The sequence below is a fragment of the Neomonachus schauinslandi genome, chromosome 2 (assembly GCF_002201575.2).
Source record: "Neomonachus schauinslandi chromosome 2, ASM220157v2, whole genome shotgun sequence".
NCBI lineage: Eukaryota > Metazoa > Chordata > Mammalia > Carnivora > Phocidae > Neomonachus > Neomonachus schauinslandi.
Window position 1 is genome coordinate 133,384,757 of NC_058404.1, and position 27,165 is coordinate 133,411,921.

General features: G+C 41.5%; 1 protein-coding gene across 1 annotated transcript; it reads left to right on the plus strand.

Annotated features, from left to right (window-relative positions):
- Positions 1-27: 27 nt before the first annotated feature.
- On the plus strand, positions 28-26,831 carry SLC10A6 (solute carrier family 10 member 6). The gene is made up of 6 exons (XM_021702317.1): positions 28-470; positions 14,296-14,414; positions 16,156-16,244; positions 18,784-18,959; positions 21,831-21,988; positions 26,411-26,831. Exons 1-6 carry the CDS (start codon positions 94-96, stop codon positions 26,623-26,625), a joined length of 1,134 nt encoding a protein of 377 aa, XP_021557992.1. The 5' UTR covers positions 28-93; the 3' UTR covers positions 26,626-26,831.
- The last annotated feature ends 334 nt before the right edge of the window (positions 26,832-27,165 follow it).

A 27,165-nucleotide genomic window follows, 5' to 3' on the forward strand; every position in this document is an offset into this window, starting at 1 on the left:
CTTGGTTGCATTATTACAAAACGTGGAAGAAGAGACCTGCCCAGCCAGCGCGGCAGATGTTCATTTGTGATGCTGCCTTAAGGAGATGAAGAGATGAGAGCGAATTGTTCCAGCAGCTCAGCCTGCACTGCTAACAGTTCGGAGGGGGAGCTGCCTGTGGGACCGGAGGTACATGGGAACCTCGAACTTGTTTTCACAGTGGTGTCAGCCGTGATGATGGGCCTGCTCATGTTCTCCCTGGGATGCTCTGTGGAGTTCCGGAAGCTCTGGGCGCACATCAGGAGACCCTGGGGCATTGCTGTGGGGCTGCTCTGCCAGTTTGGCCTCATGCCTCTCACAGCCTATCTCCTGGCCATCAGCTTCTCTCTGAAGCCAGTCCAGGCTATTGCTGTTCTCATCATGGGGTGCTGCCCGGGGGGAACCATCTCTAACATTTTCACCTTCTGGGTCGAAGGAGATATGGATCTCAGGTAAGGTACACTAGGGAAGCCCAGAGGTCACCCCCTTATTGCACTGACACTTCCGTGTTAAAAACTCTGCTGATCTTTAGGTAGGGGTTCCAGTGGGCAGCGTTTTATGGAGTTCAGTCTTGGAAGGACTTCCCTTTCTGAGCTTAAAATGTACTGTGCTGTGATCGTCCTCTGTGTTATTGGCAACTGCTTCTCCGAGTAGTAGGGCTTGTTTCATATGTAATAGAGGAGGCAGGTTTCCTCCTGCCCCGATGGCCTGTCCTAGGCATGAACTCATTCTCGCCCATACCGGCAGGGTTAGCAGTCCTGGCTCCCAGTCTCCCAGGACACAGGCTGAGAATCCCAGGAGGCTCACGACAGGGGTCTGTTTGGTGGTGGTGGGAGTGGTGGTGGCAGAACCAGAATGACACCCTCCCAGCTCTAGTTAGCACGTGTTACCTTTGCATCTATTTTATGAAACAAGTATTTGGGGGCATTGGATAAAGGAGCTTTTGGGGTGTGTGATAGACATGTCCTGTTTTAAGTGCTGGTGGTGGCCTGTTGAGTTGACCTGAGGAGCAACATAAAGGCTTTTATGACAAAAAATGTTCTTTCTGGTTGCTTTGCAGAGTAAACATTCATCACTAGAAATCTCCTTCCTTTGGTTTAAGCCAGGGACCTTATTTCCAATTGTGTTGTGAATAAATGCCCCTGGGAAACATTAGGCTTTATCATTCATTTATACTTTAATGAGGATGAATTAATCACATATCTTTGGGAGTACCTGTTTCGATGCTGAAAAAAGGGCATTTGAAGAAAGAATAGAGGGGATGCCTGGGTAGCTCAGTCGGTTAAGTATCTGCCTTTGGCCCAGGTCATGATCCCAGGATCCAGGGATGGAGCCCCGCATTGGGCTTCTTGTTCAGCGGGGAACCTGCTTCTCCCTCTGCCTGACTCTTCCCCTGCTTGTGCCCTCTCTCTCTGACAAACAAATAAATAAATAAAATCTTAAAAAAAAAAAAAAGAAAGAATAGAGAAGGCACAATTGGAAAAATAAAAGCAAAAAATGGTGGTGTTTCTAGATTCTTTACTTATGAACTGCTTCGCCTCCTTCCCAAGGGAAGAATGACTTATGAATGTAAATCTTTGTTCGATGTGTATGTCATTTAGTTGAGATTTATTATGCAATGCACGAACGAATCAGAGGTGCTGATGGTGCTGGGAGTTCACGTCAGTGAACCAGCTACAGGTCTGTGTTTCTAGTTCTCTGTGTGTGCTGAATGCTCAGTGTATGAATATGTTTCACCTGTGAATTTTAATGGGTTCATTCCAGGCAGATGAATTAATTTTCATATGACAATGCTTTGAGTTACCCACTTATCAGGGGTTTGGAAAGAATCACTGATTCAAAAAAATGCATTAATATACACTGCTAATTCCAATTACATCAAGTTGATCATTAACATAATAATTGGAAGATGATAAATATTCTTTACACAGTCTACATATCAGTGATAAATTAGTGGGACCTAAATATTTTTGGAAAGAAAAAGGACATTTTATGAATTGAGTATGTTGCTAGGCATAAGATAGTTGCTTTCATGTACTCTTTCTCTTCTTTCTTGGTTCTCATAATAACCTTGTAAGTGACCTTTTATTATCCTGAATGTTACAGCTGAGAAAATGGTGACTCAGATTGGTTAAGGAGGTTGCCAAATGCTACAGCCAAGTATGGAAGAAGGCAGATGTGAATTCACATCTGTTTCTCATCAGTCTGCAATTTAGGCACTTTCTTCCATGCCATTTATTAACACAACTCAATCTTCTGAGTAGGAGCATAAATCTTAAACCAGTGTTCTCAAACACTTCTGCTCTGGGAAAGAGAACATTTATTAACTTCATCTTTTATTAGCCGACATTGTAATAAAAATACCAGTGAATAGGAAGTCTATAAAAATAAAGCTCATTTTGCTTCCTTTTGCCAACTCTGTCCTTAATTAGCCTCATGTTAGTCAAATTATTTAACCTATAAACCTCATCTCCTCATTTGTAAAATGGGTTAAAATTACCTATTCCCCACAAGACTGTATTTTAAGGAGAAAATATACACTCAGGATGCCAGGCACATGATAGGTATGTAATAAATATTAACTGCTTCTCCCCCCCCTTTTTATTTTAAGATTTTATTTATTCATTTGATAGAGAGAGAGCACAAGCAGGGGGAATGACATGCAGAGGGAGAAGGAGAAGCAGGCTCCCCGCTGGGCAGGGAGCCCAATGTGGGACTGGATCCCAGGACCCCAGGATCATGACCTGAGCCAAAGGCAGACACTTAACCAACTGAGCCACCCAGGCGCCCCTCTCCCCTTTTTTAAAATTCTGATTTAGAATCTCACAAACAAAACAAAAAATAAGAAAAAAACAAAACCCTGTAAGAAATGAAATTTTTAAATGGTGACTAAACATTAGATTTTCAAAAGCTTATCAATACGAGTAATAAAATCTTAATTCTCAGTAAAAATTGCAAATAGGAGAATATTCAGTATTCTTGATTGAGACTGTATCCAAATTCATTACATTTCTTCCCACTTGATTACCAACAAAAATAACTTTTAAGCAAAAAAAAAAAAAAAAAGTAGTCCTTGATAGGAATTCTGTTTTCATGCTAGATAAAATTCGTAAGACTTTAGAAGAACATCTTCATTTCACAAAGGAGGCAATTGAGGTTTAGCTCTGTGCAGATCTCCCAAACATATGTCTCATGCCTTAATTCTGTGCTTCATTCAATCTACCTGCAGTTCTCCATGTGTTCACCCCAAGCAGGGCATTTCAGAATCAACATGTATGAATCAGTTTCTGCATTTTGCATATCTGATGATAACACCCATCACTGTCCCAGTTACCTGGGCTCAGCATTCTCCGGTGGCTCCTTTCATTCTTCTGCTCATTCACTGAATCCAACGTCTAGACTTATAGCCCATCCTCTTGCTTGTCACTCACAACCGGTGCTTCCTCATTTATCTCCACTGCCAGTTCCTTAAGGCAGGCCCTCGTAATTTCTTTCTTGGCCAACTGCAGTATCTTCACAGTCTTCTCTCCACCTTGCGTCTCTCCACCATGGTTTTATAGTATGTGGATGAGGCAGGCTCTGGGGTCGGAATGGTCTATATTTAAATCCTGCCTTGGGACCTCTTTCCAGTAACTGGAAATCATAACACTTCCCTATGGTATTGTAAAGAGAAATGAATGTGATGCATATAAAGGCTTCTCAACACCTGCTAACTTGGGTAGACATTAAGCCAAGTCTAACCTACTTCTCCGGGTTTATTTCCCAATAAGCACAAAATAGTCTGTAGTCAAAATGGACTACTCACTGTTCTCTGAACATATCCCACACTTTCCCAACTTCCTTTGCCCATGTTGTTCCCACAGCCTGGACTGCCTATTTGGTCCCTTCTAGTCATAATATTATCCTTCATTATAGTTGTTCTGGAAAGCAACTGGCTGTTATGTATGAAGAGCCTAAAAAATTACCCTGTTCCTGGACTGAGCTCAGCTAGTCTTGGCTGGGTTCTTTTACATGTTTGGGGACTAGATAAATGTAGATTGGTCTTGGATGGCCTCATCTGGGAATACTGGATTCTCTTCCACATGGTCTTTCATTCTCCAGCAGGCTAGCCTAGACCTAATCATATGACAGAGGCAGGGTTCTGAAAAAGAAGAAGCATACAAGGTCTCTTGATATCTGGGCTGGACACCATTTCATCATCACTTCCACCACATCCCACCGGCCGATGCATTTTGCAAGGCCAGCCCAGATTCAAGGACTGGAGAAGTAGATGCTGCCTCTTGGTGGATGTGCTGCAAGGTCACATTGCAGAGGGCATGCCTAAGAATGGGGTGAAGAACTGGGGATATTTTTGCAATCTACCATACTAAAGATGGACAGAAGTCTTGCCTTTGAGGGTAGGACGTGAAAACTAAGATGTGGCGTTAGACTGTCGTAGTGAAGTGCACCGTGGAGCCAGCACATAGAGCTGTCACTTACTAACTGGGTCATCTTGGCAGATCATATAAAGTCTTTATGCTTCAGGGGTGCCTGATAGCTCAGTCAGTTAAGCGTCCGACTTGATTTTGGCTCAGGTCATCAGCTCAGGGTTGTAAGACCGAGCCCCACCTTGGGCTCCATGCTGGGCGTGGAGCCTGCTTCAGATTCTTTCTCCGGCTCCCTCTGCCCCACCTTCTCCACTTGTGTGCTCTCCCTCTCGCTAAAATTAAAAAAAAAAATTCTTATGTTTCAGTTTCCTCACTTCTAAAATAGGGGGAAGCATAATCTACCTCATGAGTTGTTGTGAGGGTTGAATGAATATCTACAAAGTGCTTAGAATCTCAGCTGACACAAAATGCCATGCGTCATTATATGGGGCACTGTGTCAGGGTCTGTGGCTTAGTCTCTGCCCAAGATGCTGTGTGACTGAGCAGTTTACTCCTCTGGACCTCACTTTCCTCTTTTGTAGAATCAATGAGTTAGACTCTCTGAGTCTAACTGAGTTTTGTACATAACATAAAACCGACCATTTTAATCCTTTTCGAGGGTACAGGTCAGTGGCATCAGCCCACTGACACTGCGCGGTCACCAGCGGCCACCTCTCCATAGTTGTCATCTCAAACTGAAACTCTGTACTCATTACACAGTAACTCCCCTTTCCCTTCAGACCCTGCCAACCACCATTCTCACATCTGTCTCTTTGAACTGTACTAAATAACTCATATAAGTAAAATCATAAAATGTTTGTCCTTTTGTATCTGGCTTATTTCACTTAACGTGATGTCTCCAGAGTGCATCCATGTTGTATCGCGTGCCAGAATTTCCTTTCCTTTGAAGGCTGCGTGTATATACCCCATGTATGCATAGGCATGTATGTATCACCAGATCCATTCATCTGTTAATGGACACTTGCATCGTTTCTGTCTTTTGGCTGTTGTGAATAATGCTGCTGTGAACACGAGTGTGCATATCTGTTGGAGTCCCTGCTTTCAGTTCTTTTTGGTATAAACCAGGAGCGGATCTGAGGCCTTTTTAAGTTTTAAGTATTTTGGACAATAGGAAAAGAAAAGCAATTTATGAGGTCTGTGTCCCCCTTCCCCCACCCCAGTTTTCAATGTTTTTCCTGAAATTGTTGGACAGAGATGCCTCCCCTCTCTGTCCGCACAGCATCAAATATGTACTCCTTGTCATCCGTAGGAGGGCACAGCAACGGCTGAGCTGTTTATCTGCCTGAGCCACCAGCTCTGCAACCGCCTCAAGGGCTTGTTCACCTGTGCATGCTCGGGGCCGGCCTGGTGGTGGGGGGCGTGCCACAGACGCTGACTGAATGACTGAAGGAAGGTTTCTGATTGTCTGTGTGTGACATGAAAACCCCTCTGGAAATGCAGTCAGTTTATTGGTGCAACTCGGGACAACTCCCACTGTCTTCAGTTTGACAACTTGTGATATATGAGGTCCATTCTTCCCCAAGGATGTAGTTGTGTCCTGAGCTGCAGAGAAAGGACTCTGACTACTGGTGGTGGTGGAGCCTGAGGGGTTCAGTGGCCAGTTTGGCTTTTGACCTGTAAAGTAGCTCTTGGTCCTTCAGCAAACACCTGGGACATAGAACTCCAGATTCTTCCGGTCAGTCTGACATGGCCTGGTAGGGAACTGAAGATCATCTTATGAGACAGAAGTTGATTGAATCCATATGACTCCATGCAAGTTTCAATAACTCTCTGTACCTTGGTTTCCTTGCCTATAAAATGGAAATAGTGGGCGCCTGGGTGGCTCAGTTGGTTAAGAGACTGCCTTCGGCTCAGGTCATGATCCTGGAGTCCCTGGATCGAGTCCCGCATCAGGCTCCCTGCTCGGCAGGGAGTCTGCTTCTCCCTCTGGCCCTCCCCCCTCTCATGTGCTCTCTCTCAAATAAATAAATAAAATCTTTAAAAAAATAAAAATAAAAAATAAAATGGAAATAGTACCTACACATATGGTGGGGCGCCTGGGTGGTGGAGTCGGTTCAGTGTCAGACTCTTGGTTTTGGCTCAGGTTGTGTGATCTTAGGGTCCTGAGGTTGAGCCCCATGTCAGGCTACTCGTTCAGCACAGAGTCAGCTTAAGACTGTCTCTCCCTCACGCTCTGCCCCCCCCCCAAATAAATAAATAAATCTTTTAAAACAATACCTGCACATATGGTTATTGTATAGATGAAAAGAGAACATATATCTAAAAGCATGAGGTGTAATACTTAGCAGGTAGTGCTCAATAAATCCTAGTTATTGTTGTTGAGAGGCAGCAGATAGGAGTAACATTTATATTGGTGGATGGAAAACCTAGCCTTGAACTCTTTTCTAACGCCAAGCCTGTTGACCTGAGCTGATAGCCTACTCCATGTCCATTTGCCTAGCCAGATGGTTTTTAATTTTTTTCCAGTGGAGAAGCAAGTGTGTGCTTTCATAGTTTTGAATGTCAGAGTTCCTAATTTCATTAGTTTGATACTAAAACAACATTTGAATAATTTAAATCCAATTGCAAAATTGTATACTTATAGACACCGCACTTTAACATACATAAATATGCCATTTCCTTGTTTTAAGGGAGGTGCAGGATTTACCTGTTTGTCCAGACTTGCTAAAGCTGTCTCATTATTCTCTGTAATAGTTTGGGAATGATGATGCATTCTTCTCAGTGCAAGTGGAATCTTGTTACATGAAGTCAGCTTTTGCCAACAGTTTTCCTGTATGTGAAGAGCCAAGAGACCCGGTTAGCCGCATCCTCCGTTTACACTGCACTGGGATTTCATGGCAATAGAACGTGTGACTTACACTGTACTCACACATGTTCACTGTGTGCTCTTACAGCTTTGTGGGTATTTCTTTCTTTTTTTTTTAGAAGATTTTATTTATCCATTTGAGAGAGAGAGACAGAGCACAAGCAGGGGGAGTGGCAGAGGGCGAGGGAGAAGCCGGCTCCCCACTGAGCAGGGAGCCTGACGTGGGGCTCGATCCCAGGACCCTGGGATCATGACCCGAGCCCAAGGCAGACGCTTAACGACTGAGCCACCCATATGCCCCATATTTTTTTAAAGGTTTTATTTATTCATTTGAGAGAGAGAGAGAGAAAAAAAAAACTTTGTGGGTATTTTTTTTTTTTTTAAGATTTTATTTATTTATTCATGAGAGACAGAGAGAGAGAAGCAGAGGGAGAAGCAGGCTCCCAAGGAGCAGGGAGCCCGATGCGGGACTCGATCCCAGGACCCCGGGATCATGACCTGAGCCGAAGGCAGACGCTTAACCATCTGAGCCACCCAGGCGCCCTCTGGGTATTTCTAACAGTTGGTAGAGCACCATCTGTCAAGCACCGTGGGCTCGAACAGTTGTGTAAAGGATAGAGCAGAAACCTATGTAATCAGGGATATAGAACAGTCTGATAGAAATCTCACATTTGCTTTCCACAGTCACGAATCTTACCTTTCTGCTGTTTGTGCAAAGCAATTCAGTGGGAAAGCGCTATGCAACTTCTCCAGAAGTTCAAGATTGAAGCAATGTAATGTGGAATTTCTTTCAGGACTTAGTAATATGAAGAGCCAAGGAATGTAGCTTTATCATAGGCTAAGAATTTGAAAAAGCTTCCTGTGCACCCTCTTCATGGACAGAGGTTTGAAAGCTGTGGCAAACTGCTTTTCTTCCTTCATCTGTTCTCTAGTTAGGAAGAAGTTGGCTCCAAGTAAGCTTTCTTAATAGGGTAAAATGATTTTAAACTTCATATAGAATAAAATATAGGCAAGAACTGCTAAGAAAAGTTGGAAAAGAAAAATTTAAGTGGAAGTATTTGGTCTATCATATGTGAAAACACACTATGAAAACACTGTAATTAAAAGTCTGGTTGGGTGCCTGGGTGGCTCAGATGGTTGAGCGTCTGCCTTCGGCTCAGGTCGTGGTCCCAGGGTCCTGGGATCGGGTCCCGCATCGGGCTCCCTGCTCCTTGGGAGCCTGCTTCTCCCTCTGCCTCTCTCTCTCTGTCTCTCATGAATAAATAAATAAAATCTAAAAAAAAAAGTCTGGTATTCACTTAGAAAAAACGTTTTGAATACATTTGGACATTTAACATATAAGGAGGTGGCACTTCAGTTTAGTGGAAAATTATTTAGTGAATAATATTGCCATACTTGCCCCTCAATACAGAAGACAATAGATTAGCCTCAGACCTTTTACTATATAAAATATAAATGTTCGATGAGGTAAAAATATAAATATAAAATATCAACCTATAAGAAAGTAAAAAGTGGGGGCAACATTCGAATACCCTTAGGGTAGGAGGAAATCTTTAACAAGAGAAACTCAGAAGCCATTAAAAAACTGGACAGATATGAGTATCTCAGTGTTGTTTATTATGGCAAATACCATGAGTGTAGTCAAAAATATACAATAAGTTTGAAGAAGTTATTTGTATTATACATGATGATCCATACCCTAATTTTAAAAGAGCTCCTACAAGTAGAGAAGAAAAAGACAAACAAAGCTGTTTACAGAGGACATCCAAGAGGTCAGCAAATATGAAAGAAAGCACAAGTTCTTAGAGAGTCAGGTGTATAATAAAATAACAGATGTATTTTTCAATGTTCTCATGAGAATTAAAAGGGATTGATCATATCCTGTAGTGGGCAAGATTGTGAAATGTAACAATCTTTTTGGAAAATAATATGGTGGTATCTATTAAAATAAAAAAAAGATCTTTGACATGGCAATTCCATTTTCAGGAGTCTATTCTACAGAAATAAAGGAATTATTTCGCCCCGCATCAGGCTCCCTGTTCCACAGGAAGCCTGTTTCTCCCTCTCTCACTCCCCCTGCTTGTGTTCCCTCTCTTGCTGTGTCTCTCTCTGTCAAATAAATAAATGAGATGTTAAAAAAAAAGAATTATTTCAAGTGAAATACATATAAGAATGTTTATCATAACTTTGTTTATAGTGGAAAAGCACTCAAAGCAATTTATTCATCATTAATGGAATGATTGAAGAAATTATGGCATATTTAGATTATGGTATACTCTGCATTCTTTAAGCGAAAGGGTTTAAGCTACATGTATTGCCCTGAAGAGATATCTATGATTAAGTGGAGAAAAAAAGCAACCAAGCCGCTGAATAAGGTGTAATATGTGATTGCTTTAAAAAGAAAAAACAAAAAGAAAGAACAAAGAAAAAGTCTCTCTTGGGGTGCCTGGGTGGCTCAGTCGTTAGCATCTGCCTTCGGCTCAGGTCATGATCCCAGGGTCCTGGGATCGAGCCCCGCATCGGGCTCCCTGCTCGTCGGGAAGCCTGCTTCTCCCTCTCCCACTCCCCTTGCTTGTGTTCCCTCTCTCGCTGTGTCTCTCTCTCTCTCAAATAAATAAATAAAATCTTTAAAAAAGAAAAGAAAAGAAAAAGCCTCTCTTCATTGAACAAGCAACTATAAAATAAGACTTTGTAAAAGAAAAACTTAAACAAAAAACTAAAAAGAAAATAGGACTGATTAAAAGACATAAGAGAAGGGAAATATACAATCACTTGTGAATTACCTAAGTCTGAATTTCTTTATTTTTTTTAAATTTTAAAGATTTTATTTATTTGAGAGAGAAAGAGAGAGAGAAAGCATGAGGGGGGAGACGAGCAGAGGGAGAGGGAGAAGCAGGCTCCCCGCTGAGGAGGGAACCCCACAGGGGACTCAATCCCAGGACCCTGAGATCATGACTTGAGCCAAAAGCAGACACTTAACTGACTGATCCACCCAGGTGCCCCCTAAGTCTGGATTTCTGAAAAGGGCACCAATCAGCTAAATATTTGCTCCTTAAAATGTTATTCACATTTGTACTTGGAAAAGCATGATTTTAGTTATTTAGTAGAAAATCTGTTTTTCTGGATTACTCTTGGGATGTTTGCCATTGCAATTCAGTGTAAAGGGATCATTTCACTAAGATTTTCAAGGTTCACCTGCAGATACATGACATATGAGGAAGGCAGAGAGAGCATTGTCCTAACACCAGTGTATCAACACATTGGTTCATTCTTTGATTCAGTAATTATTTAATAAGCTCCTCCAATGTGCCATAGCATGAGGCAGCCAGGTTCTAGGAATGGCGAGGCCAGTAAGGTCCTTGCCCTCAAGCAACTCACCGTCGGCCAGTCTGCCACACATCGATAGGTAAACAAGCACTGGTGTAGGGTACGGTGTATGAGGTAATGCCAATAAAAATGTCTAGAGGGCAATACCAACTGCTCTTCCAGGATGAACATTCTCAGTGCAGAGAGGTACACTGCACACTGAGGAAGGAAAAGCCCACAGCCAGCCAGGTTTGGGCGGAAAATGCTTTTGATGGCCCCGTGCCAGTTTATGCATCATACTATATTTACAGCAAAACCCCTCAATGTAAAATATGATAGAAAATCCCCTGAATAATCAGACTGGGAGCAGGGCTCTCCAGTCTCCCATAAAGATGGGCTCCCTCGGTGGGCTGGGAGGTGGTTTGCCTCTCAGTCTCTTGGCCATTTGTGGCACGGACACAGACTGGGCGTATACTATGTGCAAGGCGGTCCGCTGTGAGAACTCAAACGATGAATATTGCAAGGTTTCCAGGCGGGTGGATGAACTCTTGCTCTACCCCTGGGCTGCGTTATGTGATGCTCCATGTGCCTCACCTCGTCAAATAGAGCAGCATTAACAGTGTTCAGAAACAGTTCGTACGTGCTCAGACAGATTGTGTAATTTCCCCCCCCCACAATTAAAAAATATTTTATTGGCCTGAAGGATATCTGATTTCCATTTACCTACTTCCCCTAATTTTACTGATTCACTCTTTCACTTGTTCCGTCACCCAGAGAGGGACAAAGAACAGCCCGAGCTTGGGAGTTGGGAGTTGGGAGTAGAGGTGGGAGAGGAAAGGATGGTTCTGGGGTGGAGGCACAAAAAACTGAGGGAAGATTGGATGGTCCTAAATCGACTTCTTGGGTTCTCATCTTTTTGATCTTCTGTTGGCATTTAGCCTTCATTTGAGGGCTCTTTTTCCTCAGCTGTCATGAAGCATGATCTCGTACCTCTCCATCCACTCCTCTGCTCTTTCTCTATACGCACTGTGGCTCCCTCCCTCACCCCTGTCCAGAGCAGGAAAGGTCCTTTCTCCCCCACACCCCTGGTTGCTCATTATGCATGCTTTCCTCCTTGCACCAAAGCTATGCATTTTACTGTGTGAATAAGTCCTGTTCTCCAATTAAGAAATCTAAAGACTTAGAAAATAAGGCTTTATATATTTGGAAAAAATAGAAACAACATAGTATAAATTTATGAAGCAATAACATTCCGTACGATGCAATAAAAGTATAGTAATCAAGAGTCTTTATGAGTCATGATCTCATAAAGGTCATGAGATTGAGCCCCACATGGGCTCCACACTGAGCCACACTGAGCCTGCTTAGGATTCTCTCCCTCCCTCTTCCTCTGCCCCTCCCCCTCTTCTTAAAAAAAAAAGAAAAAAAAGGAAAAAGTTCTAAACTGAAGGATTTTTACTTCTATATAATACGTACTTGCAAATCCTCAAGACTCACAGTACTAAACTGGTTATCCTTTTCACTTGGAGACAATCTCAGTCATGACAAAGAGAAATGAATTGTCTGTCAGAAATCATTCCAGCTTTGTTCAGCGAAGACCCAAACTCTGTTCTGATTATTCTCCTTTGTTTTCCTGGTAAAGCTGTGTGGCATGGCTATTGCCAGGCTGTTTGGATTTGGTTCATTCAAATGGCTCCTGCACTTACATTTCACTTCCCAAGATGGCCACATTTGTGTCTAGTGCTGACAGCAGCTGTGGTCCTGACTTTTCCTTTGCCCACCCCAAATACTTGTGGTGGATGTCCTATTGTCATCCCTAACTTAATGTGTCCCCCCAGACTGATGCTAAGTGACAAGTACTATTGTCAACTACAGCACCATTTTGAAGTCCAGAAATCTTACTTTCTATTGTAACTCACCACTCTACTTCAATTCCTATCTCTAATCATGGGATTATACAATATCAGAATTCAAAGAACTTTTAATTGAGTCTAGCATCCCACATCAATTCTTTCTTGCTGTGGTTCTGTGACTTCTCTGGCTCTGTCCAGCTTGTTCTGTCTGAGAATCTGTGCTGTGGGGTCCCTTTTCTAGCCATGGGAATCTTGGTGCATGTGGTATTTGGAAAACTTCTTCTGACCGATATTTATAACACTTCACACTGGGCAAACACTTAGCCTTGCGGCAAATGTGCCCTCTTCCCATCTCCTGGTAGCAAAACAGACAAAGACATTATGGGAACAGAAAACTACAGACCAATATTCCTTATGAATATTTATGCAAACTTTTAAAAATGCAAACATTTTTAAAAAAAGATTTATTTGAGAGAGAGAGAGAGACAGTGGGGGAAGCATGAGAGGGAGAGAATATCTAAGCAGACTGCCTCTGAGTGTGGAGCCCACCTCAGGGCTTGATCCCAGGACCCATGAGATCATGACCTGAGCTGAAACTAAGAGTCAGACGCTTAACCGACTAAGCCACACAGGCACCCCAAGGCAAACATTTTTAACAGAACACCTTCATATATTGATGGCAGTTGTGTGAAATGGTGCGGCTGCTTTGGAAATAGCATTTCCTCAGAAAGTTCAGCTATGATCCAGCAATTCCACTCCTGGTAGCCACCTGAGAGAATTGAACTCATATCTGCACAAAAAATTGTGCACAAATATTCATAGCTGCTTTATTCATAATAGCCCAAAAGTGGAAACTCCTCAAATGTCTATCACTTAGTGGAAGGGCAACAATAATGTGGTCTATCCATGCAATGAAATATTACTCAATCATATGGGGCGCCTGGGTGGCTCAGTTGGTTTAGCGGCTGCCTTCGGCTCAGGTCATGATCCCAGGGTCCTGGGATCGAGCCCCGCATCGGGCTCCCTGCTCAGCGGGGAGCCTGCTTCTCCCTCTCCCTCTGCCTGCCTCTCTGCCTACTTGTGCTCTCTCTCTATCTCTCTGTCAAATAAATAAATAAAATCTTAAAAAAAATATTACTCAATCATAAAAAATGGCATACTAATACATGCTAAAATGTGGATGAAGCTCAAAAATATTATGCTAAGTGGAAGAAGTCAGACACACAAAAAAGACCACATATTGTATGATGGTATTCATAGGAAATGTCCAGAATGAGAAATCCTATAAAGACAGAAAGTGGGTTACTGGTTGTCAGGGACTAGGAAAAGAAGAGAATGAGGAGTGATGGCTAATGGGGGGGGTGGGGTTCTTTTTGGGCAGATAAAAAATTATGGAAATAGAGAATGTTGCATAGTCTTGTGAATATATTAAAACGCTTTAAAATAATGAATTTTATGGTTTATGAATTATATCTCAATAGAAAAAAAACTGTATAAAGAAGAAAAAACCCTTATACTACCAGAACATTGAGGACAAATAGATTCTCAAATAAACATGAGTTAATGGATGAGCATCAAATATTGCTGGAAATTTTTTTCTAAACCACAAATGCAGCCATCATTTGTTGAATAACAAGACAGGAGTGAGCTTCAAGTAACTTACCCGATGTAATCTCTAAGGTGTGTCCTGGGAGTTGCTTTTGGTCAGGACTTAAATCCATCATTTCAAACTCTTCCTCTTTTTTTTTTTTTAAAGTAGGCTCCATGCCCAGTGTGGGGCTTGAACTCATGACCCTGAGATCAAGATTGGCACGCTCCTCCCACTGAGCCAGCCAGGCGTCCCTCAAACCCCTCCTCTTAAGCATCATTTTACTTTCCCTTTCAGCATCACTATGACGACCTGCTCCACAGTGGCTGCGCTGGGAATGATGCCGCTCTGCCTGTATCTTTACACCTCGTCCTGGAATCTCGAGCAGAATCTCACCATCCCGTATCAGAACATAGGTCTGTACTGGGCTTGTGAAATGGAATAGTAATAGTAATGGTGATGGGAATGATAATAGCTGTGGTTTGTTATGTGGGTTTTTAAATACACAAATTCTCCACCACTTCTATATAGATTCTATGACCAGTTCCACTTCCTAAATTTTTAGGATGATAGAAGTTAAGTAACTTCACCAGGTTTGAGCTGCTGATCAGTGAAGAACTGGAATTCTGACTCTGGGATCTGATGGCAAAGTCCAAGCTCTTAACCTTGCAAGAGTCCACGTTTGAAAATAAAGAGAAGTTACTTATTAAAAACACGCTTATACAATGCACTACCAAGCTTTTGGTCTTGTTATGATCCAAAGGTTAACTGGATCACAGTGGGTCTAATGAGACTTGACTTCCCGCAGCTCCACTTTTCACATGGCCTGGGAGCCTTGACATTTTTACTGATCCAACATGAATGCTTCCTTTCGATTACTAGAGCATATCCACATGCCACAACCATACCCATATTTCTTCCATATCTCCTTTCAAGATCGTCATTTCTCATTAAACTCTGCCCTTTTTCTAGAGATCTCAGTCGACTTACTAGGCTTGGAAGAAACCTTGGGGAAATGATCTGGTTACTCTCCTTTGCTCAGAGTCTTTGGAGAATTGGCAGAAACTATGATTCTTTTTTTTTTTTTTAAAGATTTTATTATTTATTTATTTGAGAGAGAGAGAATGAGAGACAGAGAGCATGAGAGGGAAGAGGGTCAGAGGGAGAAGCAGACTCCCTGCCGAGCAGGGAGCCCGATGTGGGACTCGATCCCGGGACTCCAGGATCATGACCTGAGCCGAAGGCAGTTGCTTAACCAACTGAGGCACCCAGGCGCCCCAGAAACTATGATTCTTAAAACTGTCAGTCTGGAGTCTCAAGTAATCACTCGGAGGGCTTTGCAACCATGGCCCATAGTTCAAAAACATGAATAGAGCCATGTTCCCATAAACAGCTGGAGCCCACTGAATTTGTAAAATTTGAGTGAAATCTTAGAAATCATGATTTTATACGCAACTTTTTCTGATCAGTAAGTTGTTTGCATATTCTGTTTTGGTAATATATTCTACAAGGCACTTGTAAACAATTAAATCCCAACATATTCATATAACTTTGCAGCCAGTTTTGCAGGCATTTGGCCAGATTTGGAAGCAAGTGGATCTCTGCTCTGCTGAGCCTGCCTTCAATGCTTTTATTCACTTGGGCTAATTAAAAGGCATATTTTCCTCCACCCACCTTGGGGTTACCTGGCTACACTTGGAGAATATGAGAAATTGCTTTGGTATGTGTAACAGACACTGTTTTTATATCTGCAATAGGTATTCTTTACTATGTGAAACAGAGGAGCCGTTGGCTTCCAATGGGGGAAATAATAGCTGTTGTCATAGAGGGGTGACCCCATGCACGGCAACCAAAGAATTTTGAAGACTCCTCCTGTTTTCTAAGTTTTACATTTCTGGTTGTCTCTAAAATTCCATGTCATCGTCAGAGGGTTTTTGAGAGAGAAATGATGGGACATGAATAGTGGCATTCAGTCATAACGTATACCCTTCAAAGACCGTCTTCTACAGATTTTTGTCTTTCTTTATATTTGGAGGTGGATGCAGAAATCAAATGCAGCCTTAAGTGAAGCCTTTATCTAATGGAAATAGAAATGGTTGAGGATCAGGCAGTCCAGGCGAGAGGGGATACTGTCTGATGGATTTTTCTTCTCTTCAGGAATCACCCTTGTGTGCCTGACCATCCCGGTGGCCTTCGGTATCTATGTGAATTACAGGTGGCCTAAGCAATCCAAAATCATTCTCAAGGTAAGCAGCTCCCGATGGTGGTGAAGGCATCCTTAGACGCAGAGACTGGAAAGACGGACGGGGACAATGACTGGAACAGAGGGGCCAGTTGGATACAGCCCCACCGCCAGCAGTTTTCCTTGTATGTCTTACACTTTTGGATCTAACCTCCATATTTCCTCCGCTCTTGTCAGCCATGCTCCGTCACTCCCATCAGCCCACACACTGAGGCTTAGGACACACTGGCGAGTGTGGGACTCCTGCTTTAGTGACAGGAAAGCCAAGGGGTGTGTGTGTGGCCAGAGAACCCAGAGCGCAGCCATTCACCGGGCTTCACACAGGTGCTCTCGAGGTGAACGCTGGTCAGGTGTGCGGGCCGCGGGGCCCCAGGGTGAAGAGTAGGGGTGGCTTCATGAAAAAGTAGGGCGGTTTTTCAGAAGCATTCCCGGAGAAGCTTCCGAGGCTGTAGTTTGTCGGAGACACGAACAAGGGCTGCTGACCACGTGAAAGCGTGCAGGCTGCACTGAGGGGTCTGGCCGTGGGATGAAGCCGCGGGACCCTCCTACCGCCTCTTGACTTCCCGGCCTTGTCCTCTGTCTGCTGGAGGAACGAGCACATGTCCTTGTCTTAAAAGGATCTCTGAGTAACTTTTAAAGATATCTAAAAACGACTTTTAAAAATATAAGGATAGCTTTAAAAAATGTTGAGGCACTCTCAACAAAGGTGTCAACATCCTAGGGTGTTTTCCATTTTCCCAATTATGTATCATTTCAGAAGATGAGAGATTGCGTTACGTGCTGCTTTATGAAGATTTTTACGATGCTTTACTTCCATTTTACGTTTATAGAGAAGGAAACGTTTGGGGCTAATTGGAGGTTCAACAAATACATCTCAGTTCATTTTAGCTTGGGGTTTATGGTTTGGTTCTTGCCGTCCGGCAGCGCCCACCACTCCAGTGCGGCACAAACGGATGCTGCTGTCTGGCTTCGGCGCGAGACGGAGCAACTCCCACGATTCCTCCGATGACGTGAAGTGGGGAGGCGCGCTTGACAAGCAGGCAGAGAGCCGGAGGGAGGCTTAAATGTTGTGCGTTTGGATTGCATCTGGGTGGGTGACCGTTATTTCGGTAAGAGAAAATTTCCAGTGCGGCGGTGTACGCTGTAATTTTGTTTACAAAGCAAGAGGACAGAGTGTGATCGTGGGAACCTCTTACTTTTCAAATACTCTATTTCTGATAAAGTACTATCAAGTACTCGATTTCGTTAGAGTAATTTTGGTGTTTCCAGATCCTCTCTTAGTCCCTTAGTGCCAATGGAGAAATCAGATAAATTTTCTGTAGGTGACTTTTACTATCTGTAAGGAGCAGACTTAAAACCCCTTTCTTTTGTCTGTTTCATAGGATGGGTGGCAGAAAATATTTAATAATATGCATAAATATTCTGGAGCACCTTAGTAAAAAACTAGGATAATTTAATCATTGTTTTGATATATTTTCATTTTCTATTTTTGGTCCTCTTTTAATTTTAGATCTGGTACATTTTCTGAACACATTGCTCTTGGTGTATTTTTAAACTTTGAAATCTTTTTTGATAGAAAGACAAAGAGGGATTTTGACAGAGGACTTCTTTGTGTGTTCTAACATCTTCCCATTAAGCAGGGGCCCAGTCTGTCTTTGTGTTGAGCAGTAAAAATAATCCCGGAGCACATCTATGGTGCATTGGATTGTTTTTTGCTTTGTTCTGCTCCCCCGTGACCGCCTTCTTCCACACCTTGAATCATTTTAAATCCGGTTGATGCCATACTAAGTGTATACTTTGTTGTCTACATGGTATGAATGGGAGCTTGTCAAAGTCCTAATTTTCTCCAAATATTCTGGGTCTGGCTTCCTTTCTCTCTGATCTAAAACTCAAACTGTTGGAAATTCTTTTTTTGTTGTTGATTTCTTGTTTTTGTTGAACAACAAAAGGAAGAACAGTATTCATTTGGGAGAGGAAAGAGGTATCTGTCAGTACTTATGTTACATTAATGTCAGCCCAGATTGTCTAGTAAAGAATGGGTACATTTCACTTGGAGGAGAGAAGGGAGGGGATCAAGGCAGTAAGAAGCCATCGGCAGTCGAGGGGGTGGTAGGAAGAGATGGCAGATGGCCAGGCAGGGCAGACCTCGGACAAGAAGTTACCAGCGAAGGATCTAAGAAGTGCGTATAGGGGTACTGGAGGCTTAGTGTCAGTTTTCACTTGTCTCCTAATTTGTCCTATCCATGAAAAACTCCACTACCCAATCCTTCTGGCAAAATCCTCTACTTCAAGGGAAACAATACTGATCATAAAATAAGGCTTAGATTTGTCTTGAGCCTCACCAATTTCCAGCTTAGCGAAGTCAGTTGACCAATTTGGAGCTTAAGTTTCTTTTCTGTAAAATGAGATTGGATTTGGTGGTAAGTCCCCTCTTTGTTCCAAAACATCTAGGTTCCCAGCTTCTTAGAGCAGTGACGGACTTTTCAAAATAGACCTAAAAGACCACGATGTTTACATGTACTTATTTTATTGGTTTGCTTTAGATTGGGGCCATTGTTGGTGGGGTCCTCCTTTTGGTGGTCGCAGTTGCTGGTGTGGTGTTGGCAAAAGGATCTTGGAATTCAGACATCACTCTTCTGACCATCAGTTTCATCTTTCCTTTGATTGGCCATGTCACGGGCTTTCTGCTGGCACTTCTTACCCACCAATCTTGGCAGAGGTACAGTTAAATGATCCCTACACTTTTTTGAGCAGGATAAACACTTGGCCACTGGCAGGCTTTGCTGCCTGGCTCTGTCAGGAGACATTAAGAGTTTTGACTTACAAGGTGGATGGAACAGGACAACTCATCATAAAGAGGTTGAAAAGATCATGGTAATTCTTATGTAAATGAGAGCAAAGGCCAGATTGATGGGAAGTTGTAATCTGTGAAATTAGGATTGGGGTGTTAACACCATGTGTTGAAATCTGGACACATTTCTCTTCTTATTCTAGTAATTAGATAGGGGTGAGATGGTTTCATTAAATATAGAGATCATTCCAGGGCATGAGCAAAATTCAAGAGATTAAGCACTTATCCACAGTTTGTGCCAAATTCTGTAAAAGTGCTAATTATAAGGGGCAAGAGGAGAAAGGATAAACTGGAGAAATAAGATAGGAATTTATCTGAAATAGTATCATTACAAGTTGGGGCATATAATTTATAAATGTGTGAAATATTAAAAATGATAATACTCCATGTTGTTATGTCTGTAGATGAGTATTAACATATAATGTTGGAGGGAACATAAATTGGCAAAAACTCACTGGAAGGCAATTTAGTCATATCAATAGCCTTATAAATATTTATAGCTGTTCACTCTGTGATTTTACTTCTAGAAATCTGTCCTGAAGCTAGGACTTTCAGATAAGCACACGAATATTGATGTGCAAGGATGTTAATTGCAGTGTTATTTATAAATATAAAAAATAGAAACAATTAAATATCTAACAATAGTGAGATACTTAATTCATAATGTGTCTATGTGATGGAATATGATGCATCAATTTTAATGTTTTTGGAAAATACTTAAAAGATAAATTTAAAAGAGAATAGAAAAAGGGATACATTTTGATTCCCATTTTGTGGAAGGAAGCAAAAGAATTTTATGCATGGAAAAATACTGGAAGAAATACACCATATTCTAATATTGTTTAATTTTGAGTAGTAGGATTAGGAGTAATTTTAGTTTCTTAATTTTTTGGGGGGGGTATATTTCCTGAGTTTTTCAATGAGTATGCACCACTTCTAAAATCAAAAAATAATTGAAGAAAAGTGAACTAGGTAGTTGAACTTCAAAGGTGGAGTTTGGGAAATGAAAAAGCTTAAAAGATAGATTTAAGTAAAAGAGAATAGAAAGTGGTATGCATTTTGATTTTTTTTTAAGATTTAAAAAAATTTTTTTTTATTTATTTGAGACAGAGAGAGAGAGAACACAAGAGGGGGTAGGGTGAAAGGGAGAAGCAGACTCCCTGCTGAGCAGGGAGCCTGATGCGGGACTCGATCCCAGGACTCCAGGATCATGACCTGAGCCGAAGGCAGTCACTCAACCAACTGAGCCACCCAGGTGCCCCATTTTGATTTTCATTTTGTAGAGGAAATCTCTTTCTAGTCTACTTGGGGAACATTTAGGATTATCCCAGGTACTGGGTAAGGCTCTGCCTATTGTATCTCATTTACTTTTTACTACAAGCCTGAGAAGTATTTACTATTTGTACCCTCATTCTACAGATGAGCAAATCCTTCAAGACATTAAGTAATGTGACCAAGTTCATAGAGCTGGAACGTAGCGGAGTTAGGATTTGAACCGGGGTTTGTTTGCAAAGGCAATAATTAGGACAGACTAACAGACTGTTGAGTGGTTGAAATATAATTGGATCTGGAGAGAAAGTATTCCTATGGCAAAATGTAGTTAACAATCTTGTTTTTTTCATACCTGATGGCTTGAGAAGGATCAGGATTGAGATATTGCATTTATCTTGTGAATAAGTCCAGGTGTGAGGTCCAGCTTTGCGGCTTATTCAAATAATTGACAGGGGTCTGAAAGGAGAGTGGGCTAAAGAAAGCATAGCAAGCAAGAGAGTAAGTAGATATAAAATAAGGGATGCAGAACTTGCCCTGGACCAATATTTTCTTTCCCACATTATACTTCCCCTTGTTACCTCCACATTCCACACCAGCTTGCCTAGAGATGCTGGTTTATATTCTGAAACACCTCTTTCCTCTCTTCTTTTCCATCTATAGAAACCTGAAGTCCCCCTTTATAAACTGGTGACAGATGAGACTGCTTAACCCAGCCCCCAACATCCTGCTTATGTCTTCCTTTTAATCCCTCCTGATTTTTCTTTTTCAAGCGAGGTTTATCTCTTTCTCTTTTGTTTGCAATTAGAAAACCAAAAAATACAGAAAAGTAGAAAGTAGAAAAATTGTGTTCCTAAACTCTTTCACGAAAGAATTTTAGACATTTGGTTTTAGATATTGGTTTTCATTTAGGGTTTTTATATTTACCTTCAAGTGTTGTGTAGTTTATAGTATTTCATATCTCGAATTCACCTTTTCATTCTCCTCTCCAACCCTCACTCCACGCAGATTGGCTCACGGCATATGCACTGCCTCCTGGTAGGCACAGCTCATACCCGTCCCTGGAACCTTAATTGCAGCCACTGTCCCACGTTAAATGCCCCTCCCAACATCACTGTTTCACGTGCCTCTGCCTCTGTGAGCCTTTTCTAACCATTTATGCCACTTTTCTGAATTTCTATAGCAGCTCCCTGACCCTCGATCGTATTTTGTCTTGTGTTGTTACTGGACCTTTCCTGTGTGTATATCCTGTCTTTCTACCCAGATTCCTAGGGCAGGGTTCCTAGGGTCCTGTTCCGAAGTGCTTCTCAGCAGACCACTACAGAGCAGGCATACTCAGCAAGTAATTATTAAATGAGTAAACATTTTTAGTGGCCTAAGCTCATAGCTTACATTTATTGCTATATAGAAGAGAAAAATTTAAGAAGGTTCTTATTGCTAGTAACTCTTGAAAAATGCTTTCATTGGTAGGTGCAGGACAATTTCCTTAGAAACTGGAGCTCAGAATATTCAGATGTGCGTCACCATGCTCCAGCTGTCTTTCACCACCAAGCAGTTGGTCCAGATGCTTAGCTTCCCACTGGCCTATGGACTCTTCCAGCTGCTGGACGGATTTCTCATTGTTTCAGGTAAGGAGAGCCCCCATCGGGCAGATTTGATTGAAAATTGTCAACCCAATTTATTAACTTCTTTTTCAATCTGACCCTGCATGCACTACTCTTTTTTTTTTTTTAAGATTTTTAAAAATTTATTTATTTGACAGAGAGATCGCACAAGTAGGCAGAGCGGCAGGAAGAGGGAAAGGGAGAAGCGGGCTCTCTGCTGAGCAGGGAGCCCGATGTGGGGCTCGATTCCAGGACCCTGGGATCATGACCTGAGCCGAAGGCAGGCTCTTAACCGACTGAGCCACCCAGGCGCCCCTGCATGTGCTACTCTTGTGATACATTGTTAGCCTGACATTTCTGGGGAAAATAAAGTGCACAAACAAGTTCCTTTGTTTTCATAGCAAAATATTAAAAATATGTGAAAGTAGGCTTATAATTATAAACAAACATTGCTTCACAAAAAACAGTGCACTATTAGAACTTGGATTCTAGGACTCGATAAGTCTCCATGAGCAATAATTTATCTTCAAAATGACATTTGTTATGTTTCCTCAAGAGCCACGAGGTCTTCCAAATGCCAAGTTATTTCACAATGCTTCTGTGACTAAGAATTGTGCTGAATGGTTGTGAAATATTTTACAACTATGAAATATGAAACATACACAGGTCCTGAAATACATATTTGTATACATATCATATATATGGGATATATACCAATCCATACAGCCAAATATACATCATTTTTAGAGTCTGTCACTAGATGCGTTCACAGAAAGTAAATTAAAAAAGTTATCAGTAGGGGCACCTGGGTGGCTCAGTGCGTTAAGCGTCTGACTCTTGGTTTCGGCTCAGGTTGTGGTCTCATGGGTAGTGAGATGGAGCCCCGTGTCGGGCTCTGCACTCAGCGGAGAGTCTGCTTGAAGATTCTCTCCCTCTGCCCCAGACCCCCCCAAGTAAATACATACATCTTTTTTAAAAAAGACATCAATAGGTACACACACATATTTTAATCTTGGACCATTGCAATTTTCACTGTTATCAGGAAACAGGGTCTGAGTTATACTCAATGATACTGATATAACTGATTAGATACTGATTGCTGGTATAACAATCAACATAAGGAATACTTGGGGTTTAATTTTACCACAAAATAAGAGAAATCTTAAAAAAAAAAATAAGAGAAATCTTAGCAGAATAAAACTCCCTGGTCTTAGATTTAAGTTTTAATTTCTTCTCCTTAGTGAGATTGTGAGGCAAGGAACATGTCTGGCTTGTTCCCAGCTACCTCCCAGCACTTGGGAGAGCACCTGACTCAGCAAGCAAGCTCTCCACAGGTGTTGTTGGCTGACTGACTGACTGAGTGGATGAGCCACCAGTGGCCTGAATGAATGAATGGGTGAGCTGTCAGTGACCTCAATCACAAATGGTCCATTCCAGATAGAAATAGCCATTTTGATACATTGAGTTATTTTGCTCCATAGTTTCCTCTTTTTTTTATTGAGGTATAATTGACATACAACATTATATTAGTTTCAGGTGTACAACAAATGATTTGTATTTATATATATTATGAAATGATCACCGCAGTAAGTCCAGTTGACATCTGCCCCATATGTAGAGGTTTTTTTTTTTTCTTTGTGATGAGAACTTTTAAGATTTACTCTCTTAGCAACTTTCAACTATATAATACAGTATTATCAACTATAGTCACCATGCTGTACATTGCATCTCCATAACTTATGTATTTTATAACTGGAAGTTTGTACCTTTTGACTCCCTTCACTGATACCCCCTACCCCCCAGCCCCGGGCAACCACCTATCTATTCTCTATCTCCATGAGCTTGGTTTTGGTATGTTGTATTTCCATTTTTGTTTGTCTCAGGTGTTTTATTTCACTTCTGATTTCTTTGTTGACCCATTGGTTGTTCAGTAGCCTATTGTTTAGTCTGCACATATTTGTGAATTTTCCAGTTTTCTTCTTGCAGTTGATTTTTTAGTTTCATATCACTGTGGTCAGAAAAGAGGCTAGCTATGATTTTAATCTTCTCAAATTTGTTAAGACTTGTTTTGTAGCCTAGCATATGATCTATCCTGGAGACTGTTCCATGAGCTCTTGAGAAGAATATGTATTCTGTTGCTTTAGGATGGAATGTTCTGTATATATTTGTTAAGCCCATGTGGTCTAATGTGTCATTCAAGGCCAATGTTTCCTTATTGATTTTCTGTCTGGATGTTCTATCCATTGATGTAAATGGGGTGTCAAAGTCCCATATTATTATTGTATTGCTGATAATTTCTCCCTTTAGGTCTGTTAATATTTGCTTTATATATTTAGGTGTTCCTATGTTGTGTGCATATATATTTATAAATGTTATATACTCTTGTTGGATTGACTCCTTTATCATTAGGTAATGTCCTTGTCTTTCTACAATTTGTTTTAAAATTTATTTTGTTTGATATGAGTATAGCTACCCCAGCTTTCTTTGGTTTCCACTTGCATGAAACATCTCTATCACTTCCCCTTCAGTCTGTTTGTGTCCTTACACCTGAAGTGAGTCTCTTGTGGGCAGTGTAGAAATGGGTCTTGTTTTTTAATCCATTCAGCTACTCTCTGTCTTTTGTTTGGAGAATTTAGTCCATTTACATTTAAAGTAATTATTGATAGGTATGCACTTACTGACATTGACATTCATTGTTTTCTGGCTCTTTTGTAGTTCCTTTCTTCTGTTCCTTTCTTCTTTTCTGTTCTCTTCCTCTGTGGTTTGATGACTGTCTTTAGTGGTATGCTTAGACTCCTTCCTCCTCTTTTGTGTATCTACTATAGATTTCTGTTTGGTGGTTACCATGATGCTTACATATAACAATTTATATTTATAACAATCTATTTTAAGTCAATAACAACCTAAGTTTGAACACATTCTAAAGCCCTACATTTTAATCCTCCTCCATGTTTTATGTTTTTGAGGTCACATGTTTTTTGAGGTCACATTTTACATCTTTTTATTTTGTATATTTCTTACCTAATTATTGTGGTTATGATTATTTTTCAACTTTTGTCTTTTAACCTTCATAACCTTCATACTAGCTCTATAAGCGATTAATTCACTACTTTTATGTATGTTTATCTTTACCAGTGAGATTTATACTTTCATATGTTTTCTCATTACTAGTTAGCACCCTTTCTTTTCAGCTTAAAGAAGTCCCTTTAACATTTCTTGTAAGTGTTGATTAACTCCTTTAGCTTTTGCTTGTCTGGAAAACTCTTTATTTCACCTCCACTTCTGAATAATAACTTTGCTGAGTAGGGTGTTTCTGGTTGGAAGTTTTTTCCTTTCAGCACTTTGAATGTATCATGCCAAGCCTTCTGGCCTGCAAAGTTTCTGCTGAAAAATCTGCAAATAGCCTTAGGGCTTCCCCTTGTATACAACAAGTTGTTTTACTCTTGCTGCTTTTTATGATTCTCTCCTTGTCTTTAACTTTTGACATTTTAATTATGATTTGTCTTGGTGTGGCTCTCTTTGAGTTTGTCTTATTATGGAACTCTCTTCCTGGGCCTAGATGTCTGTCTTTTCCTGCCCCTCAGTTTAATGCTGTAAAATGAAGAAATGAGTCTCTTCTACATAAAGTTCTGGGCACTTTTCAAAGGGCTGCTCCTGGGCTGAGTCCTAGGGCAGGTGAGTTGGTTTGCAGTTCCTCCATTCAGCACAGCCCTGTGGTTCTCATGGTACCAGACCCATCGGTCTTAAAAGCCAGATGTTTTGGAGGCTTGTCTCTCAGATGCCTATATTAAAAGTTGGTGTGCCTGATCTGGGGTATGAGTCCTTTGCTTTTGAGGGAGAAGCTCTATGTTTTGAGTTCCCTCCTGATTGTGGGTGGCCTTGTCTGGGGCTTATGGTGAGATTTTATCTCAGTCTTTCCTACCTACTTCCACATGGGTTCCTTCCCTTTTGTCTGATGTGATGAGGTTGTTCTGACAGTTTTTCGGGTTTATTTTCCAGAGGAATTTAGTGTGTCTATGGGAGGAGATAAGTTTAGTATCTAGTTATGTTGCCTTCTTCCTCTTCTTTTTTTTTTTTTAAGATTTTATTTATTTATTTGAGAGAGGAGAGAGAGAGAGAAAGAGAGCATGCAAGCATGAGCAGAAGGGAGAGGCAGAAGCAGAGGGAGAAGTAGGCTCCCCGCTGAGCAGGGAGCCTGATTCAGCCTGAGCCTGAATCCTAGGCCCCCAGGATCATGACCTGAGCCCAAGGCAGACGCTTAACCAACTGAGCCACTTATGTTGCGTTTTTGAATCAGAACCCCAGTTTCCATCTCTTTTCCTCTCTTTTTCCCCTTCATTTTTGTGTGTTTACACATATGTGACCCAAAGCAAACAGAGCTCCAAAGTACTACATTATAGTCTTTGCTAAAGTGGTTTTTCAATGCTTGTATGTTTTAACACCTAGCATACAAGATGTACAAGAGGAGATTGAAGAATGAACACAGAAAAAAGGACACAGATTATGCAGAAGGCTGCCATAAAAAGAAATCTACTTCTCTCAAAGAGACTGGTGCTTTCTTGGAGGTGAATGAAGAAGTTGCCATAACTCCTGGGCCATCAGTGCCAATGGATTTCCACACAGCTTTTGAGTCAACCAGCCATGTCTCTTCTTGTACCTAGTAAGGGTTGCTGGCCTGACTGGTCTCCATCTTACTCAGTGGCCAGTAAAGACAGTGAGGAGCTGATGCATGCATCTCATTGGCAGGGCCTGTGGGAATATTTGAATAGTTATATTTTCATGTGGTTTGTGAATTGTCATTTTTTTTTTTTAAAGATTTTATTTATTTATTTGACAGAGAGAGACACAGCGAGAGAGGGAACACAAGCAGGGGAGTGGGAGAGGGAGAAGCAGGCTCCCCACAGAGCAGGGAGCCCGATGCGGGACTCGATCCCAGGACCCTGGGATCATGACCTGAGCCGAAGGCAGTCGCTTAACCAACTGAGCCACCCAGGCGCCCTCATAGGATCCATTTTTGAGAATGTATTTCACCTATTTCAGGGAGTTTTTTTGGGGGGGTTGCTCAATATATTTACTGGCTGCTGTGTGTGTTCTTATCTTCCCATGCAGTGAAGAGTAACACCCGTTGTTATGCGAAGTCGTTCTGGATTAGATGTCACCTCCTACTGCCTACGCTCTCATAAAAAAAGTGGCCATTTCTG

Coding starts and splice junctions, on each gene's coding strand:
- SLC10A6 (XM_021702317.1), top strand. CDS start 94: ATGAGAGCGAATTGTTCCAGCAGCTCAGCCTGCACTGCTAACAGTTCG. Junction 14,415..16,155: donor CATCCCGTATCAGAACATAG/GTCTGTACTGGG, acceptor TCTTCTCTTCAG/GAATCACCCTTGTGTGCCTG. Junction 18,960..21,830: donor ACCCACCAATCTTGGCAGAG/GTACAGTTAAAT, acceptor TTTCATTGGTAG/GTGCAGGACAATTTCCTTAG.